At 37.0% G+C, this 19824-nt stretch overlaps 1 protein-coding gene and 1 long non-coding RNA gene across 2 annotated transcripts in view; one reads left to right on the top strand and one right to left on the bottom strand.

Annotated features, from left to right (window-relative positions):
* The window catches only part of LOC148774024 (uncharacterized), a 243295-nt gene that overhangs the window by 2561 nt on the left and 220910 nt on the right, over positions 1-19824 (bottom strand). The gene's annotated exons all lie outside the window — the stretch shown is intronic.
* The window catches only part of MDFIC2 (MyoD family inhibitor domain containing 2), a 103120-nt gene that overhangs the window by 43931 nt on the left and 39365 nt on the right, over positions 1-19824 (top strand). Inside the window, exon 3 of the mRNA XM_055414311.2 lies at positions 18813-18851. Within this exon, the coding sequence (XP_055270286.1) occupies positions 18813-18851 (39 nt within the window). The remainder of the gene's footprint in view (positions 1-18812; positions 18852-19824) is intronic.

Genomic DNA, 19824 nt, shown 5'->3' with positions numbered 1-19824 from the left:
CATGATTCTATTACTAGTCAAATACAGGGGAATACTATAAAATTATTAAAGAACATGTTAAAGTAGCAAAAGGGAAAAATAAACATCATTGTATATAATAAGCTTTTATTTTTAAAATAAAAATGGGAAGTGCAATATATGCATAAATCATGTACGGAGAAACATAAGAAACTGCCCACAGTTTAACTACCATGCGGAGGGAGGTGACTGGATATTGCCACTGACAGAGTGATTAAGTGATGAAAGGACTTCTAATTTCATTTTAAAATTGAAAGAAAAAGATTACCTTTTCTATCCCAGTGATAAACTTAAGAAATGAACTTCTTGGCAGTTACTGATTTCCTGGAAGAAAATTGCTTTCCATATTTTGGTTTGTAAGTGCAACTACCTTTGCCACCTCACCATTGGGGAAAATAGACTTGTATTTTGTTCCAAAGCTGTCTAAATGAAAATTAATTTTCTCCAATGTTTATTTGAAGGAAATCCCCAAGGGAGTTTATTTTTGTTTTATATCTTTTGTATCTAAGGTGGATTATATTATTTCAGATCATACTCACATCTGTTTATAATAATGTAAAAAAAAAACTTATATAAAACAAAATAATAATTGAAGATTGAATAAAAATAAGCAATTTCAGAGTGTTTAGAGCTGAGATTTTTTTTTAAGATTCTTTAAGTAGTCTTAAAATATGACTTTAATTTATCCATTAAATTCAATAGAAGTCGAAAACAGACATTACAGCTGTTAAAATCATGCAATTGACACTAATGTTTTTTCATTATTATTCAGTATACAATATTTTGTGTGTAATTGGAACTAGGTTTTATTATGTACAATTACCAAAAAAATTAATGTTCTGAAAAGAATATTAAAAATATAAACATGCCTACTAAATTCCTGCTATACAGATTCAAACTATATAGATTCATAACTAATCTTACATCTATATTTCTTAATCCTTCTCTTAACTGGACTAGCTCAGTTTTACCAATGAGCAAAACAGAAAAGTTTTTGGATTTTGTTTTGCTTTTAGATGTGAGTGCACATTTTAATATATTTTAATATTTTTTTCATGGAGTAGAATATTTCCTTTTAGGTTTATTCAAAGCAAAAACTTCAAACTTCTCTAAAATAGGTTATACCACAGTCTTGTTGGCTGTTTTGTATTACCTTGTTTTTCTGCTATTTTTTTTTTTCCTCTTTACTACTTTATACCACCTAAATTTTTTTTTATTTCACTTAATTTTTCATGGTCTGTTTAATGACCAGAATATCAATGCCATGAAAATTTCTGTTTGTTTTGTTTACTATTGTATCTGTAGTATCTAGAATAGTTTTTGGCATATAGTAGCTAAAGCTGAAACTGCAATACTTTGGCCACCTCATGCGACGAGTTGACTCGCTGGAAAAGACTCTGATGCTGGGAAGGACTGGGGTCGGGAGGAGAAGGGGACGACAGAGAATGAGATGGCTGGATGGCATCACCGACTCTATGGACATGAGTTTGGGTGAACTCCAGGAGTTGGTGATGGACAGGGAGGCCTGGCGTGCTGTGATTCATGGGGTTGCAGAGAGTCGGACACGACTGAGCGACTGAACTGAACTGAACTGAACTGAGGTGTTCAAAGACAGTGCAGTGCCCTGCATGAGAAATGAGAGCCAAATACCCACTAAAAAGAGCCTCTTGAGGAAAGTGAAAGAGGAGAGTGAAAAAGTTGGCTTAAAGCTCAACATTCAGAAAACCAAGATCATGGCATCTGGTCCCATTACTTCATGGCAAATAGATGGGGAAACAGTGGCAACAGTGGCTGACTTTATTTTCTGGGCTCCAAGATTGCTGCAGAAGGTGACTGCAACCATGAAATTAAAAAGACACTTACTCCTTGGAAGGAAAGTTATGACCAACCTAGATAGCATATTAAAAAGCAGAAATATTAGTTTGCCACCAAAGGTCATTTAGTCAAGGCTATGGTTTTTCCAGTGGTCATGTATGGATGAGAGAGTTGGACTGTGAAGAAAGCTGAGCACCAAAGAATGGATGTTTTTGAACTGTGGTGTTGGAGAAGACTCTTGAGAGTCCCTTGGACTGTGAGGAGATCCAACCAGTCCATCCTAAAGGAGATCAGTCCTGGGTGTTCATTGGAAGAACTGATATTGAAGCTGAAACTCCAATAGTTTGGCCACCTGATGCAAAGAGCTGACTCATTTGAAAAGACCTTGATGCTGGGAAAGATTGAGGGCAGGAGGAGAAGGGGACAACAGAGGATGAGATGGTTGGATGGCATCACCAACTCGATGGACATGGGTTTGGGTAGACTGCGAGTTGGTGATGGGCAGGGAGGCCTGGCATGCTGCGGTTCATGGGGTCGCAAAGAGTCGGACACCACTGAGCAACTGAACTGAACCCACCTCCTGTAAATAGGGTACATGTTATCCACTTGACAAGCATGTCCCATTCCTATCATCTGGCCCAATTAACTGATTTATGTTTTTCACCTGGCTTTACTTAACTTTTGAGATTATAACTCTAGAATCATGCTTCTAACCTATTCCAGGCAAGAATACTGGAGTGGGTTGCCATTTCCTTCTCCAAGAATCTTCCTGACCCAGGGATCGAACCCAAGTCTCCCACATTACAGGCAGATGCTTTAACCTCTCTGTTCCGTTCCGTTCCGTTCAGTCACTCAGTCGTGTCCGACTCTTTGCGACCCCGTGGACTGTAGCCTACCAGGCTTCTCTGCCCATGGGATTCTCCAGGCAAGAATACTGGAGTGGGTTACCATTTCCTTCTCCAGGGGATCTTCCCAACCCAGGGATCGAACCCGGGTCTCCCGCATTGGAGGCAGACGCTTTAACCTCTGAGCCACCAGGGAAGCCTCTCTAATCTACTTTAATCCATTTGACAGCTATTACTACAACAATTTATACCCTCAGTTAAGGCTCATTCCTCCTCTATAACTCATTTTTTTAAAGTTAATTAAAAAAAGGGAATATGTTATTCGCTCAGTTATGTCCAACTCTTTGCGATCCCATAGACTGTAGCCTGCCAGGCTCCTCTGTCCATGGAATTCTCCAGGCAAGAATACTACACTGATGCAAATGAAGTAGTCCTTGTGAAAGGTTTATGAACCACTAGTATACGCCATGCTCCAGTGGAAGTTACAGAATATACTGCTTAAATTTAAACTAAGACTTTACATACTTTTAAACCTACGTGGTATGTTGGGTAAGAATTACACCCAGACTGTGTGTAGCTCCATTTCAAAAACTATTTCAAGTTTTCAAAAATCTCCCATTTTATTCTCTTTCACTAAGAAATAGGTCTGGACACTGATCAATTACACATGACTCATAAATGTATTGAAATGTTTCAAATCTGTATGGAGCCTGAAGTCAGCTTCACAAGTAGCATAGAATCAAAAAAGAACAGAGCAAATGTTTTCCTGTACATGAGCACCTGACACCTCTGCAGAATGCTGTTTTGAAGACTCTGGTTAAGGAACTATAACCTGGCAGAGTGGCTTGGTCAGACAATGCCATAATAATGTTATATAACAAACTACCCAACATATCAGTCACAAATGCCAATGAACATTTATTTCTTGCTTGCATATCTGTGCAACAACCACAGTTTGGCTAATGTGGGCTGGGTACAGGAGGGCTTAGCTCAAAGCTGGGTCCAGATCTACCCATATGTTTTCATTTTTTCTTGGAAAATCAACTATTTTGTCATGTTATTCTCAAAGTAAAAGGCATGAGTCCACATTTGCAATCACAGTGCTCATATTCCATCCCTTATTTTGGTCAAGTCAACTGATAGTACTAGACTCTCCATAAAGCAGGAGTTTGTAAACTCCATCACCCATCCTGAACCAGAGCAAGGGTGTAGAGGTAAAATGCTATTTTAGGGAAGTGAAAAATTTAGACCAATAAACCACTCTAATATACACCCACTATTATATGAAAGTAGACAGTGACAGTATATCTGTGACCTTAGACCTTGGTATAAACAGTCAGGTAAAATAAAATTTCAGATGGAGACTTTATTATGGCAAAGATGAACTACCAACATAGAATATGAAGGCTGAAGACTGTGGTAAATGACTTTACCTTCTGAACATTAAGTTCTAAGAACTCAGATGTTAGAACTGAAACTACAAAGGATTGGCATCTCAAAGTCCTGAGACAGCAATAACCACAGAGGTTATTGTGGTGACCACTGAGGAGTCACTTTGTCTCCAAAGATGTGGGCAGAAACCACCTTTCTGCGATTTCTCTAATGGAATTACTATTAACCACAGGCTTGTTGTGGAATAAGGCTCCACTGGGTATTAGAAGTAAGCTTAATGAATACAATTCAATAGCATACAGCACATTTTCTCGGTCTCTCTGAAAAGATATTTAAATGGTGATTTCACACAATATTACTTTTAATCAAATCACATCGAGACATGTCATTATTTTATAGTTTATCTTTCTCTAAGTAGATTAAATTCTACTGAAGATCACTTTTTCAGCCAAATAAGCTATGTAGTTTTGGTGAATCCTTATTATTTGACAATATGCCCATTAAACCTGGCTTCCCCTGAAAATAATTGTGTGCTGAAGAGGAAATACATATGTTCTTGTCTATAAATCCAAAGGGAACACAGTATTTTCTTGGTTCCATATTGCAAGATGTTTCCAGGACAAATGAAGGATTGCCAGTGGAAACTCTGGATATTAGTTTGTGAAGTGTCCTGGGGAGGCTGGAAATTTTTGTAAAATAAAAACATACAGTAATTTGAAATTACACACATACACAGAATAAACCTTGCCAAACTGGCTGCTCCAAGACTATTTTTCCACCCAAATAGTTTAATGGTTTTTCTTTTAAGTATTAGTCAAAAATATTTACCTATGAGCTCAAAGGAATGTCCTAGAATTGACTGAATTTGGTTGGAAAACATTCTGAGTTTTTAAAACAATCATTCATTATGAAGAAAAATACAGAATGCTTTTTGGTCAATAACAATTAAATCTGAAACATAGAATGTGGTATCTTCTCAATTACCTAAAAGAATGTCATTGAAAACAATAAAACTACAAGTAATTGAAAAATTATGTACTAAGAATAAAATAAATACAATGAGAGATTTAAGGCATCAGATACACAAGATCATAAGAATTAAGGGGACCAACTCAAGAAGTTATGAGAAAATGTTAAAACTTCAAATCCCTCAAAATATTTATGGAACAGAGAAGAATAACTAGCAACAGATTGAAAAAGAAATCCCTTGGCTTTAACCACTAAATAGAAAAAGGGACACAAAATTTGCACAACCTGATCATTTCTTTGTTTAAAAACAATACTTTAACAAATAACTCAAAGGCAGAAGTTCGCTCTTGATTTTTGACCAAAAGAGCTCAACATCAATTGGACTAGGGGATCTAATTATGTGCTAAAACTTAGACCACTTTGCGTACTGATCACTTTTTTTGCCAGAAAATTCCCTCGCCCCCTCAAGAATGTTTTTTTTATTAGCATTAGCAAATAAAGAAATTTTAGTTCTTTATTTTATGACCACTGGCATTGGCAGTTACAATTTGAAATAACTACCGTATCTTAGCAACTTTAATCTTAACAAAATAAATACAGTAAGGAGCAAACAGGCTTCATGCCACATGAGTGTCTCATCACCATCCAGAAAAGGCAAGAGAGGAAATCAACAGAAGATGACTCTCAACGTGCTGCTACTCTGGAATTGGCAGCTCTCCAGTGGCCAAAAACACTACATTCCCCCCCCACCCTTTTCATAGCAGGGGCACCTACAAGGCTGTATTTTAGGGGAAAATTCACTGTGATCTAATGGGGCAGTCATGAAAGAGGGAAGGGGAAAAGATGATTCATCTAAAAAGAAGGATATGAAGGGAAATTTTGAAATTTAATTATTTTCTGTTCCTTTTTCTCCTGGGACTTGGGGATCACAGCAATGGTTGCATTTCCCAAATTGGATCCAAACCAACACTTACACTAGCACAGCATAAGTTCCTTTCATTAGACACTAACGCTCCAAATTATGACTGAAAATAAGAAAGAGGGCATTTCCTAGATATTGAGTGAATGAATCAATCAATACATTTCTGAACTTTCAAGTCAGTTAGGAAATATTAAAGACACAAAGCTCTTGAAACCACTTCATACTCCTGTAGAGATTACTTGAAGTATCTCTGACGTACAAGTAAATCCTTGTTCAACTTGGTCCAAACACAAGCATCCCTCTGAAGTCAATCCTAGGCTGTGCAATTTAAAGGAGAGATCAGAGACCTTGTGGTTAGACAGACTTAAGTGGGGACCTCCACACCATCACTTTCTAGCTCTGTGAATTTACAATATTACATTTAACATCTCTGAGTTTCAGAGCATTCTTCAGCCAAATGGGATAAAACTCCATGGGGTGGGGGGGGGAGATGGTTGTGAAGTTGTCAACTGGAATACTGCAACTAAAACTGCCTGATCCATTTCCTTTTAACATGATTTACCATCAATAAAGTTGACTCACTTTCCTTCTCTTAATATCCTTTTCTCTGAGTTATAGAGGCCACCATCAGCAAATATATCACATAGGGCCGCCTCCTCATTGCAATCCTGTTTGATGTTCACCAGCTTTATCACCACTCTTCAGAATGTGCAGCTTTTGAGTTCTTTGGCTTATTAAGTTCTGAATTACAAATGGACTTCTTGGTTAAGCCTTGACTATCTCTTATCTGAAGAGATTCACAGGTGGCTCAGTAGTAAAGAATCTGTTTTCAGTGCAGAAGACATGGGTTCAATTCCTGTGTCACGAAGATCCTCTGGAGAAGGAAATTACAATCCGCTTCAATATATGTCCCAAGGAAATCCCTTGGACAGAGGGACCTGATGGGCTATAGTCCATGGGGTCACAAAAGAGTCGGACACAACTTAGTGACTAAACAACAACAACAAATCTCTTACCTGAAGTAATGATTGGAAGAAACCAAACAGTGCTCTAACCTTGTCTCCTCCCATCTGCTGCAAGCATTCTCTTCCTAAATTTGACCATATTTTTGCTCCTTCAGATTCTCTTTTCCATGATATCATGGGGCCTCCAAGTTCTGAGTTATGTCTATTTCTCAAGTCCCATTTCTTGGAATTCCTGCTATGCTCTAGTCAAACCAGTCTGCTTCTAATACTACTTCAGACTCAACACTTTGGCGATTGTTGCACTCCGTACATAAAATGTCTTTTAAATTTTTTTTGGCCAGTTGATAATTGCATCAGAATCCAACTCAACCATTATCTCCCCAGTGAAGACATTCCTGCAGTTGCTTTACAAAGGTGATAACATTCTACGTTGGACCATGTCTGTACAATATACTCTGTCTTCATAGCACTTAATTATAGTGCATAGTAATTAGTCACTTTCTATCTCTCTCATTAGATCATGAGTCAAAGATTATGGTTTAGCATTCCCAGGCATAGTGCCTGCATGGAGCAGATAGTAAATGTTACTTTAGGTCCTCTACCGCTCTCCTCCCTATCCTTCAAATAATATAAAGATGGATTAACTTGATCTGTTTGGACTTTTATTTTGATGAAGTTAACTGAAAATTCTACTTTATTTGTTAAGGTAATGTCTAATCTAAAAGAAGAGTAAGCATCCCTTTTTCACAGAAAATAGAAACTCAACATTTAAAAAACAAAAAGTTGGTATTATTTTTGCTCTTGATGAACTTTCAGCTTCTGGTTTCTTGATGACCATAATCATGTTTTGTATGTTTGTTACCTTGAGTCTTTTTAAGGCTCTAACTTACTCTGCTGTTTGCCCTTCTCCCCTACATCTCTCTCACTTTATACCTCCTTGGCAAATGAACACAGCATGCTTACAAGAGGAACAAAATCAATGATAATGATGACAGGAATAAAAAGATTTACCTTTTGCTATTAAAGAGTCATTAAATTCTGAGTTTTGAAACAGATATAATATTATATATCAAAATTCTAATACAATGTAGTTGCTGCTTGGTTCTGTGGTTCAGCAAAAGGTTAGTGCAATGCCAAAGATAAAAATTCTATAAAGTCCTCTAAGAAAATTCTTAACTCACTTGTATAATAGATCTCTTTCTCTCCCTGTTTAGTTGCTAAGTCATGTCTGACTCTTGCAACCCCATGGACTGTAGCCTGCCAGGCACCTTTGTCCAGGCAAGAATACTGGAGTTGGTTGCCATTCCCTTCTGCAGGTGTATAATAGATAATATACATTAAATAATAAAGACTACATATGAAGTGCTCAAGAATAGTTGAATAGTTGAAGTTAAATATTTCTACAACTTGCCTGGTGGCCTTAAAAAATAACTGCACTGATTCTCCCCATCACCAGGGAAGTTACCCCCAATCATCCAGACCTAATCTAGTTCTATCCTTATAAGAAATACTGTCTATACCCTACTGCTAAGATGGTATGACATGTCACCCTGTGCATGCTGAAGAATATCTCAAAATGGAAATCCAGCTATAGCGGGAATATTATCATTATGTCTGAAAATGGAGGGAAATGACAAAAAGTTGGAAGGAAAGAGAAAATCAGTTCAATGGTGAGGGAATAAATTCATTCAAGCAGCATAGCTTAGACTCCTACCATTTGCTCTGTATCTGGTACCCAAACAATACATTAAAAAAAACTGAACCTTCCTTCATGGCAGCCATGGAGACAGACACCAACTATGATATGACCTGAGCCTTACATTGTTAAATATTCTGTCCAGGACTTATAAAATTTTGAGCAGAGAATCAAGTCTAAACATAATATTGTGTATTTCTATTCTTTAAGGAGAAAAGAGACTTAAAAATTTTAAGATGGTAAGGCTGTTGTAAGGATAACAAAAAGTTAAAGTTCTATTGGTTTTTCTCAAAAACTTTCTATACCCCAATTATAATCTATTTTCTAAACAGTACACAAAGCTTTGCTTTTATGGTGAAGACTGCCAGATTAAATACAGGATGCCTAGTTAAATTTAAACTTCAGCTAAATGATGCATATTTTTTTAGTATTAAGTATGTTCCACATATTGCATGGGACCTACATCTCCTAAAACTTATGCATCATTTATCAGAAATGCAAATGTGACTAAGCATCCTGTATTTTTATTTGGTATTTTTAAATTTAATATGGTGGAGCTTCCAGGTGGTGCAGTTGGTAAAGAATCTGCCTGTCAGTGCAGGAGACACAAGAGATGTGGGTTTGATCCCTGGGTCGAGAAGATCCCCTGAAGGAGGAAATGGCTACCCACTCCAGTATTCTTGCCTGGAGAATTCCATAGACAGAGGAGCTGGCGGGCTATAGTCCATGGGATTACAGAGCACGTACATACAACCCTATTTATAGGAGTGCCGATCCAATCATCAGACTCCCCACTTTGAGTTCACTTTATGTGCTTTTAATGAATGCAATGGATCAAACACAGACTGATACAAAGCAGTCTATTCAGCCTCATGTTTACCACAACATTGTTTGTCAAGGCCTGTAGACTTAGACAGCTAAGTTCCCAGCTCACTTTTCTAAACTACTTCTGTTAACAAAATGTGACCTTTCTATCCTCCTCTTCTCTTGAAGAAAACAGAAATCTTCTAAAGGGATAAAAATATCCAAAATTAAAAATGACTATGAACTATTTCAGAATCTTGAGGCTGTCAATACTTGATGCTTTTAAATAGTTGTCATGGTTCACCCTAGACGCATCTGCATATTTCTGTGGTTTTTTTCATGGTGTGTAGTGAACTTTGATATCTTTGGGGAATAAAAGAACTCTCTATCTGTCTATCTACACATATATATTTAACAAAGCAAGTTACTGTTATATAAATGTAGGCTGTTGTCAATTTCAGTTCCCTGCCATATCAAAAGAACAAAGCAGGCAGGAAGAGCAAGAGGATGATCTAATATGCCTACGCTAATAACAAACTCAGTGTCCTAAATTGGCAATGGCAGCCCTCTTCTGCGGAGATTGTTTTTAACACCATCAGTAGACATTTTAAAAAATTGGATGGTGACAGGAAGAGTACATTTTAAATTGTCAACCTTCATGATGTCCTTTTGAAGAATAGCAATTACATAACTCAGGGAGCTTTATTTTGCATTTGAAAAAAATACATATATCTAAAGGAGTCTGCAGGGTTGTGCAAGACTCCATATCCTGAATTCTTTGTAGAAAATAAAGCTCCTTATTTTTTCCTATAATCTCTTCTTCTTTTTTTTTTTTTACTCACTTCTTAGTTAAGGTGGCTATCAGTATTAAGTAAGCAGTACAGAATTAAAATTGCTTTGGATTTAAATTATTAACAAATTCATTTTAAAAGACTTTTGACCATATGCTACTTCATAACCATATTTAAAGTCCAGTTTTTAATTTTCTAAGGGTGGCATACTTTTTTTCCATGTCTATGGCATTAAAAAGTTTACTTATAGTATTCTAGTATTTTGTTAAAGTTTTAAATTGTTTCCTCTTGGGCAATGAGAGAAGGAAATGTTATGCAAGAGTAAGTTTTTGTCACACAGAAGTCATTTGGTCTTTTTCTGCTAATTCTCATCTTTTTTTTTTTTTAATAATTTTAGAAAAAAAACTCTTTAAAAAATGCAGACAATGCCAGGAGAAATGCATTTCAAGTACCCTAAATAGTTAATGTATTTTCTAAATGAATGATTTAAAATAGCTATTAAAGGAGAGGAAATGAGCTTAGGTTTCTAGTAATGACTTCTCCTCTTCAAAATGAAATCTGTAAATCCCTGATTGCAATTCCAAATCCCCAAAGGACCAGCAGTTCTGGGACCAGGGCTCACTGGCTTTATGTCTAATAGCACCAGATAAGTAGTATGATTTTTATATATGTAATTTGGGAGAATATTCAGAATTTATAGTCCTGGAGACAATTTTGAATGAATTTCCTTTTTAAAGTACATTATTCTAAAAATCAACTTTTCCACCCCAATTGTAAGCAGAGAACATAGGAATGTGGGAGGTATGGATATATACATAGACACACACACACATATATATATATATTTATATATGCATGCACACACATGCATGAAATATAAGTACCATTTTATTCATAAGAGCATAATGATTCTGCCTGTGGTTGTTAATAAAAATGCATTTCTAACCATCAAATTTGAGTCTATTATTCTAAGTTAATTGCATTTGCCCTAAAGAGACTTACAGCTGGCTGTCAGCCTGTTTGTGTCAGTTTCATTTTAATCATCAGTCAATCTTGTCTCCTCTTCTTTTTATATTCCATATATTGATCAAACAGATTTGTTAGCATCCCTCCACAGCTTTCACATCATCAAAAAATTAAAAAGTAACCTTGATTTTATCATCAAATACATTTGATGACTTCATTCATTTGTGGGCTATCTTCACTGCTATTTAAGCAGCAGATAGATACCCTGTGTACAGGCCCATAAGACTGCCATTAAATATAACAGATATAACTCACTCAAAGAGGCATTGAGAAAAAGTCAAACAGGAGAAAGTTTACATGGTAGTGGTAATAATACCACTATTAGCGGCATCTCCGTTTTTCACTTGGAATAGAGATACACATCACCGTAAACATTAGTTCTTTACTGGAGTGTACTATGCAGGAAAAAGCATCTTGTTAAAATTCATCCTCAGAGTAGAATGTACTATGAGGTGGTGAAGTGGATTAAAGAAATAAATGGGCACCATGTTCCCAGTGGAGCCAAAGAAAACCAGTGGGTGAAACAGAAGAGCAGGGAGGTTAGGGTGGAAACGTAGTTAAGGTGAAAATCTGCGAAGAATTAGAATTTTACTTATGTGAGTCAAGTTGCTTAGAGGGGAGATAAAAGGCATCACAGGGTGAGGAGATAATTAGCTGATCAGAAGCAAAGCAGTTTAAAAGGTGACCCTTACCTCCTGTTACTCAGTCTAAGAAACTATAGACAATTATTACAGTATTTTCTCCAGGGATGTGTGATACAGTTTCTTCACATATCCTCTAAGACACAAAGCTCTCTCAGCATTGTCATTGCGTTGCTTGAGTTCAGTGCTTTTTATGGAAATTCCTTATATCACGCCAGCCTTGTCTTTCAACCTTGCTTTAGATCAGTGATTCTCAAATGGGGCGATTTCACGCCCCCCCAGGGGACATCAGGAATAAATACCTGCAGATGCTGGCGGAAGGTGTTACTAACATCTGGTGAGTAGAGGCCAGTGATGCTGCTATACACTCGACAATGCACAAGACAGCACCCACAACAAACAACTATCCAGCCCCAGAGGACAATAGTGCCAAAGTTAAGAAACCCGGCTTCAGATGGCTGACGGAGATACAGTTAAAGCTACAAAACAAAAACTACATCACAGATCAGCAGCAGTGCAGTGAGGAGGATTTAGCAACTCTGAGAAGCAGAGAGCAGTCCAGCTATTGCACACAGAATTTCAACTCACCTATTAAATAATACAATTCATTACCCAGACCCCAGGAACAGTGGAGCAAAATACAACCCCGATGTTAAGGAGAACAAAGAAAAATGAAAATCATTGCTTGGTAGAAGATATTTCAAAGACTTCCAAGACAAACCAACTGAAAAATCCCCAATAAAAAGACTCAGCAAGAAAATTGTGTCACAGCCCCTAATCCTCAACAGACCTTAACAAGATGTTCATGAGCCAAAGACTCATGACTACAGAAGACAAAAGATGTAGGAGACAATATAACCTAGAGAAGGATTATCGTTAAGAGGCAGGAGAAAGATAAAATGGATTCCTCCACCTTACAGTTAGAACTCCTAAAGAGAATAAACAGAAATGGACTCAAAACCATGTTATAGTAACTGTTAAGTCTTTCTGCTCTTGGGAAATTAATATTTAGGTTAGACTTGGGGCAATATTTTTAAAACGTTTTTTTGATGAGTGCTTTTACCCCACCTGACTAGACACCCCTGCCTGGCACAGATGGCCAAGACATTTGCTTTTTTAAATACTCCATATTTCCACAGCCACCCACCAGACAAAAATTAGATTACCAATGCTTGTGTAAACTTTCCAAGCTCTGACACAATAAGATTCCAGGAAATGTACATGCACAGCTAAAAGAAGCATTATACATAATGCACTGTAATTCCAACAGACAAGTTGCTATCTTCGATAGATATACACATTTTCCATGCCAAACACATGAACGTCAATACATTTTTCTCAAGTTAAAATGGAAACCATTTAACAGATATAATGGGCACAATGAATTTCATTTTGCATTACTAATGCAGCAGAGGAGGAGGGAAGCTTTGGCAAGGATTGCAGTAAGACCAAGAAAAACAGGAAACAACTTAGAAGCTAACATGGCTATACAAGCTATTGCCCCAAAATGTAGTCATGGGACCCAAGGGCAACCGAGACTTCACAGTCTCAAAACTCTAAGTTCACGTAAACAAATTTTCGACTTATGGGAAAAAAGTAAAAAATGGACAAAAGAGTGGTTGCATTTTTGGAAAAAGGTCAAGAGAGTGTCACCATGTTTGTTTGTTTGTTTTTTAACCACCATTCCTGAAGACACGTTATCATGACCAACTTGAATTTAGGGGAGATAAATTGGAGGTGAAGGAATTAAATGATGTGTCATATGAAAAGGAGTTAGAAAAGTAATCCAGGAGCCTAAATTCCTAGCTTCTGCTTTCATCACTGGAAATACGTATCCCCCAAGAATCTGTTCATCATGTTAAAAAAATAAAATACCAAAAACAGCATTTATTTCATTGGCCCTTACCTTTAAGTCTTTTTGGCACCTAAAATAGTTTATTTCAGTCACTGCACACCAAAAAATTTTTTGGTTCCATCTACTAGATTTAAATAGCAAATTCTGAAGCTTTAGACAAATGCTATTATTTAGACAAATCCTATTTAGACAAAGCCGTTTAAAATAAAGGTTTTGAGCACAGGGTTACTGCAGTTAGGCAGCCCTCACTTCCAACCTCGTGTCACCAACACAGTTTAATGGGCAAGCTGAGTGAATTTGAGAAAATTCTTTTACCAGAGTTTCAGTTTCTCTATCTGTAAAATGGGTGTATAATAGGCCTAATATTAATATTTTTGGGGGGTGTCAGACAGTGAAAGTGACTCAGTCGTATCTGATTCTTTGTGACTCCAAGTTCTCCAGGCCAGAATACTGGAGTGGTTAGCCTTTCCCTTCTCCAGGGCATCCTTCCAACCCAGGGATCAAATCCAGGTCTTCCGCATTGCAGGTGGATTCTTTACCAGCTGAGCCACAAGCGAAGTCCAAGAATACTGGAGTGGATAACCTATCCCTTCTCCAGTGGATCTTTCCGACCCAGGAATCAAACCGGGGTCCCCTGCATTGCAGGTGGGTTCTTTACCAACTGAGCTATCAGGAAAGCCTTTTTTGGTGGGGGAGGGGAAGGGGATTAAATGAGATCATGTGTGTAAAACAGGTTAATTAACTGCAGTAATGTCTAGCAGTGGGCTTCATTGGTGGCTCAGTGATAAAGAATCTGCCTACAGTAATGAACAGGGAAGCCTGGCCTGCGGCAATCCATGGGGTCACAGAGAGTCAGACACAACTGAGCAACTGAACTGAACCAATGCAGGAGATGCAGGTTCAATCTGTGGGTTGGGAAGATATCTTTGAGAAAGAAATGGCAAGCTCCTCCAGTATTCTTGCCTGGGAAATCCCATGGACAGATGAGCTTGGTGGGCTACAGTTCATGGGGTTGCAAAAGAGTCAGACACAATTCAGGGACTAAACAACAACAAACTCCAGCAGCAGGAGGGACCCTTTCCAGGGTTCAAGTCTATGCTTCCACAGCTTACAGGCTCTGTGAACTAGGATAAAATCTTAGTTCAATCCCCTCTAAAATGAGAATAATAGTAATATCTAAAATCGCACTCCTGGGCATACACACCAAGGAAACCAGAATTGAAAGAGACACGTGTACCCCAGTGTTCATCGCAGCACTGTTTATAATAGCCAGGACATGGAAGCAACCTAGATGTTCATCTGCAGACGAATGGATAAGAAAGCTGTGGTACATATACACAATGGAGTATTACTCAGCAATTAAAAAGAATACATTTGAATCAGTTCTAATGAGGTGGATGAAACTGGAGCGTATTATACAGAGTGAAGTAAGCCAGAAAGAAAAACACCAATACAGTATACTAACGCATATATATGGAATTTAGAAAGATGATAACGATAACCCTGTAAGAGTTCAGTTCGGTTCAGTCACTGTATACGAGAAAGCAAAAGAGACAGATGTATAGAACAGTCTTTTGGACTCTGTGGGAGAGGGCGAGGGTGGGATGATTTGGGAGAATGGCATTGAGACATGTATATTATCATATGTGAAATGAATCACCAGTCCAGGTTCAATGCATGAGACAGGGTGCTCAGGGCTGGTGCACTGGGATGACCCTGAGGGATGGGATGGGGAGGGAGGTGGGAGGGGGGTTCAAGATGGAGAACACATGTACACCCGGGGAAGATTCATGTCAATGTATGGCAAAACCAATACAATAATGTAAAGTAATTAGCCTCCAATTAAAATAAATAAATTTTAAAAAAATAAAAAATAATATATATAATTATATAATAACACCAATAATATCTAGGATTGTTACAAGGATGAAAATGAGATAAAAATAGTGGACTTACCAATTTCTAACCTAAAGCACATTGCATTTTATCCATAATCATGTTTCCATCATATTTACAAAGAGGATTTAACATCTTTAGTATTAGGCTCCAAAATAATTGATGAAAGTATCTCAAAATGTAAATGGAAAGAAACCAATTGGAGAAAAAACATAAGACATTCTTCATTATGTTTACCATGAGTTCCATCAAGGCCTTGCATTTCTTTGATTTTCTTTTTCTCTTAGGAAATAAAAAGCACATCTCAACACAGTGAAGCTTTAAAAGTGGATATATGACAATATTTAAAAAGATTTGACCTAGCAATTCTTTAGAAAAGCTCCTACTTCCAGAAATTGATGACTTTCTTGGCTAATGTGCATATGTGGTACTTCATATAACGACAGAAGTCAGTACCACCACAGTCAGTCCCGTGGCTGAAAACGACGTGCCAGCAAATTGGTTACGAGGTGTAAAAAATGGTGGACACAAAAAGTGAAGAATATCTTTGACTGTGAAAGGTCAAGATGACTTAGTAAGCTATTAACTTGGCTCATTTTTCAAATGATGAATCAACTTTTATGAGAAATATTCAGTGTTTTCAAACTGCTTATCAAGATCCTAATTCTGTCATCATAAAGACCTATATAACTCAACATTTTAGAATACCACTTAACATGTTAATTGTTAAATTACAGTGATGTGAACTGGAATATGAAGATAACTCAAACTTTCAACTTGTTTCTCTCTTCCGATGCAGAATAAACTTTTCCAAATAAGGGGCTTCTAAGGTGCACAATGTTTAGCCAGATAAAAAATAAAACAGATTGGTATGATAGTCAGCAATAGAAAGAGAAACAAATTAAGTACTTATAATTAAAGCTTGAGGAATGAAAGAATTCACACTTTCTCAGAGCTATTATTTCAGACAGTCTGGTGTCAGAATTAAAAGCCAACCAGTGCATCTGTTTATATTGCCAAGGATTTTCACAGTAAGAAGGGCTAGGAAACACATATTTTTTAATTAGGGTCCAAATCCCAAAGAACACCAAAAAAATAGTATGTCAAAAATAAATGTTCTTGTGATTTGTATTGTCCAATGTCCAAACAAAGACAAAAAATTATGTTTCTTACTTCTCCTTCACAAACACAAGGGAAAGAAAAAAAAAAGTAATTCTGTTGCTTTGGCCACAGACTCCTTTTTTTTTTTTTTTTTTTTTTTGTTATTCTGCTTGCTTCTGGCTTAGCTACTGCTTTTCTTTCCCAGGATGAAATAATATAGGAAAAGCTGATTAAGGAAGGTTTCATTCACAGGAAGGTTCACCAAGATGGCTCAGTTACCAAGCTTTAAAAGCTGAACTACAGTGACATCCTAAAATGACCATTTTACACTTTAAAGTACATCTCCTATATGAAAACTGTGAGTTAACTCTTTGCTTATCTTGAGCTCTGAATTAAAGGAAAGTCCTCTTTAAAATACACACCGATGGACTGAGCACCATAGTACTCAAATCTTCCATTAGCTTAGTTTTACTTCTCACCAGCAAAATTTCAGGTTATTTCTGGTAATTTCAAAGATCACTATTTGGTCAGTAGAAAAAAATATATAAAAAAGTAGTATTCTAGATACAAAAGTGAATAGACTTCTTTCCCTCATCTATTTATTCAACAAATATTTATTGATCACCTATTATTTGTCATATGCTGGGTTCGTTGTTGGGAAAGACATCAGTGCATATAGCATATAATCACAACACAGGGCGTTACGATTTCTCATAGGAGAAGTATAGAGTTCTGAGAAGTGTGTACCAGCAGTAGATTCGGATAGATTTGAGAGATGATCGGCCCTCATATCTTTTATTTGACAGAGGAGGAAGCCTAAGATCTAGAAAGACCAAACTTCATAACCACAGAGCTCTTCAGTAGAAAAAAAAATATATATATATATGTATCATGGAACTAGAAATAACGTCTCCAGATTCAAATCTCAAATTCCCTATAGAGCAATATACTTGTCTCCAGAACATAATTTCCCCCCAAACAATAATGCCAAACCACGAATGTCAAAGCAGTTGACTAAAAGCTAGAAATGTGCTTTGAGACCTAAGAGTCAACATTCTTCCTAACTGTATGACATTCCAGATAGTGGAGATCGAGGGCTCAGAGGTCAGACCCAAGTGGATCCTAATCTAAATCGACCACATCTAACCAGCCAGTGACCTTCAGCAAAGCACCTAATCTGAAAATCATCTTGATTTTTTAAAAATCTTCTAAGTCAGGATCAGAGTATTTACATGAAAAGGGTAAATGTCATGAAAGAGTTGAATTGAGTAGAAACTCAATACACATACATTTTTGTCCCCTCTTCTCACTCAAGTAAATTGAATAAAACTGATGAAAGACCAGCTCACCAAAAGCCACATCTCAGTTTCTTACCAGACATTTCAGCACAAAACCCAGCCTCCAATTTCTACTCTATGAATGTTTTAGGAGTTAGTAAGCAGAGACTAAACAACTGAATTTAGAGAATTTCATCAGCATATATCCTGTAAAAAGAGATGGGAAGGAAACAGAATCAGATAAATATTTAAAGTTATTTAAACCTCCTACATAATGTTGTGAGCCTCTTTCCATTATGGAAATCCAAGTAGCATAGGTAAAGGGAACTTACAGAGTCTCATATCTAGAATCTCCAAAAGTAGATGAGTTTCAGGAGTAAGTGAATCCAGGCACTCAAATGACAAAGTCAATGCCCTGCTTTGATGGTTATTTGGCTCCTTCTTTTAGCTTTATTCTCAGATTTTTATACAAGGCAAAAAAGATAACTTTTATCAGTTATCTTCAACCTCACAAAAGAGGAGAGAACTCTCACTTTCAGGGAACAACCTGACTGGTACTAACTGATTCTTAGAGCCATCCCACAAACCACCACCATGGCTGGGTTTTACAGGATGTGGGTTACCATGTCTCTGTGCATGGAAGAGGGATGTACAAGACCATTCCACTCAAACTATGTGGAACAGATCTTCTTTTGGAAAGTGGGGTTCTCTTCCCTGAAAAAAAAAGATAAACAGATCCTGGAAAGACAAAAAATTGGATATTCGTGCAAATAATTCTTTTTAATTTCCTTTCTTTTAGGATTATCCAGTTCAATTCAAAGTCCTCTGGAAGACCCTGGTAAGTATGATTTCTTTGTAACAGCTTCCTGTACTAGATAATGGGCACTTTGGGTGTAATGTGTTAAGGGAAGGACTCCATCTTTGTCAGTGTCCACAGTATAGTGGCCACAGCACTGGCATACACATCATCACACATTTCATTATTCAAAGTACACCACAATCATTTTTTTTCCTTGAAGGTGCTTATAAGCTTATGTCTACATACATGTTACATAACAAAAGTTGAAAAATCATGTTCTCATTTATACATTATACTGATTCAGAGTCTTCCTATTTAAGACCCTGTGTTTAGCTTTAAGGGATGAAAAGAAGCTCAGTCTCTGTCCTTGAAGGATTGAGCAACTTCTCTAAGAAATCACTTTAAGGTAGAATTAGCCAAGAGGACCCCATGTATAACTAACATTTGAGCTGGGTTTGGGGGGATAAGTATAAGTTTCACTGTAAGGCATGTACAAAGAGGCCAAGACAAAAATGTGAAATGTGATTTCTCATTTAGTTAAAAGATGACACAGAGAAATGGGGGAATAAATAGCAAGGGAGCTTTTAAACATTCAGCAATGAAAGTCTGCCTAATATGTCATGGTGCTCCTGTAGGAGGCTATACTATGCCACAGTCCTCTAGGAAGAGGTTGAGCTAAATGAACAAGACATTAATGAGGGAGGAAAAAGCCAGCATCACGTTAACAAATGCAGCACGGCCCATTTACATAAAGTAAGCATCAGACATGTATATGTTCATCAATGTACATGAAAAATCTAGAAAAGAGTTATCCCCAACCGAAAATAGGAAGCACCTCCATAAAGAGTAGTAAGAATGAAGCGAGCAGCAGGGGTGAAGTGAGAATTCTGCTTTTCTTTTACTCTTCCTTATCGCTTGAGCTCTTTTTTTTTTCCACAATAAAATTGTAACTATGTGTTGCTTGCTTAAAAGATAAATATTGTTTATATAAAAGGGAGTTTTGATTAAAATA

Source organism: Moschus berezovskii, chromosome 24 (assembly GCF_049115385.1).
Source record: "Moschus berezovskii isolate FMDL1 chromosome 24, NW_MosBer_1.0, whole genome shotgun sequence".
NCBI classification, from domain to species: domain Eukaryota; kingdom Metazoa; phylum Chordata; class Mammalia; order Artiodactyla; family Moschidae; genus Moschus; species Moschus berezovskii.
The sequence above is the reverse complement of the archived record's forward strand: the minus strand, read 5'-3'. Positions and strand labels throughout refer to the sequence as shown.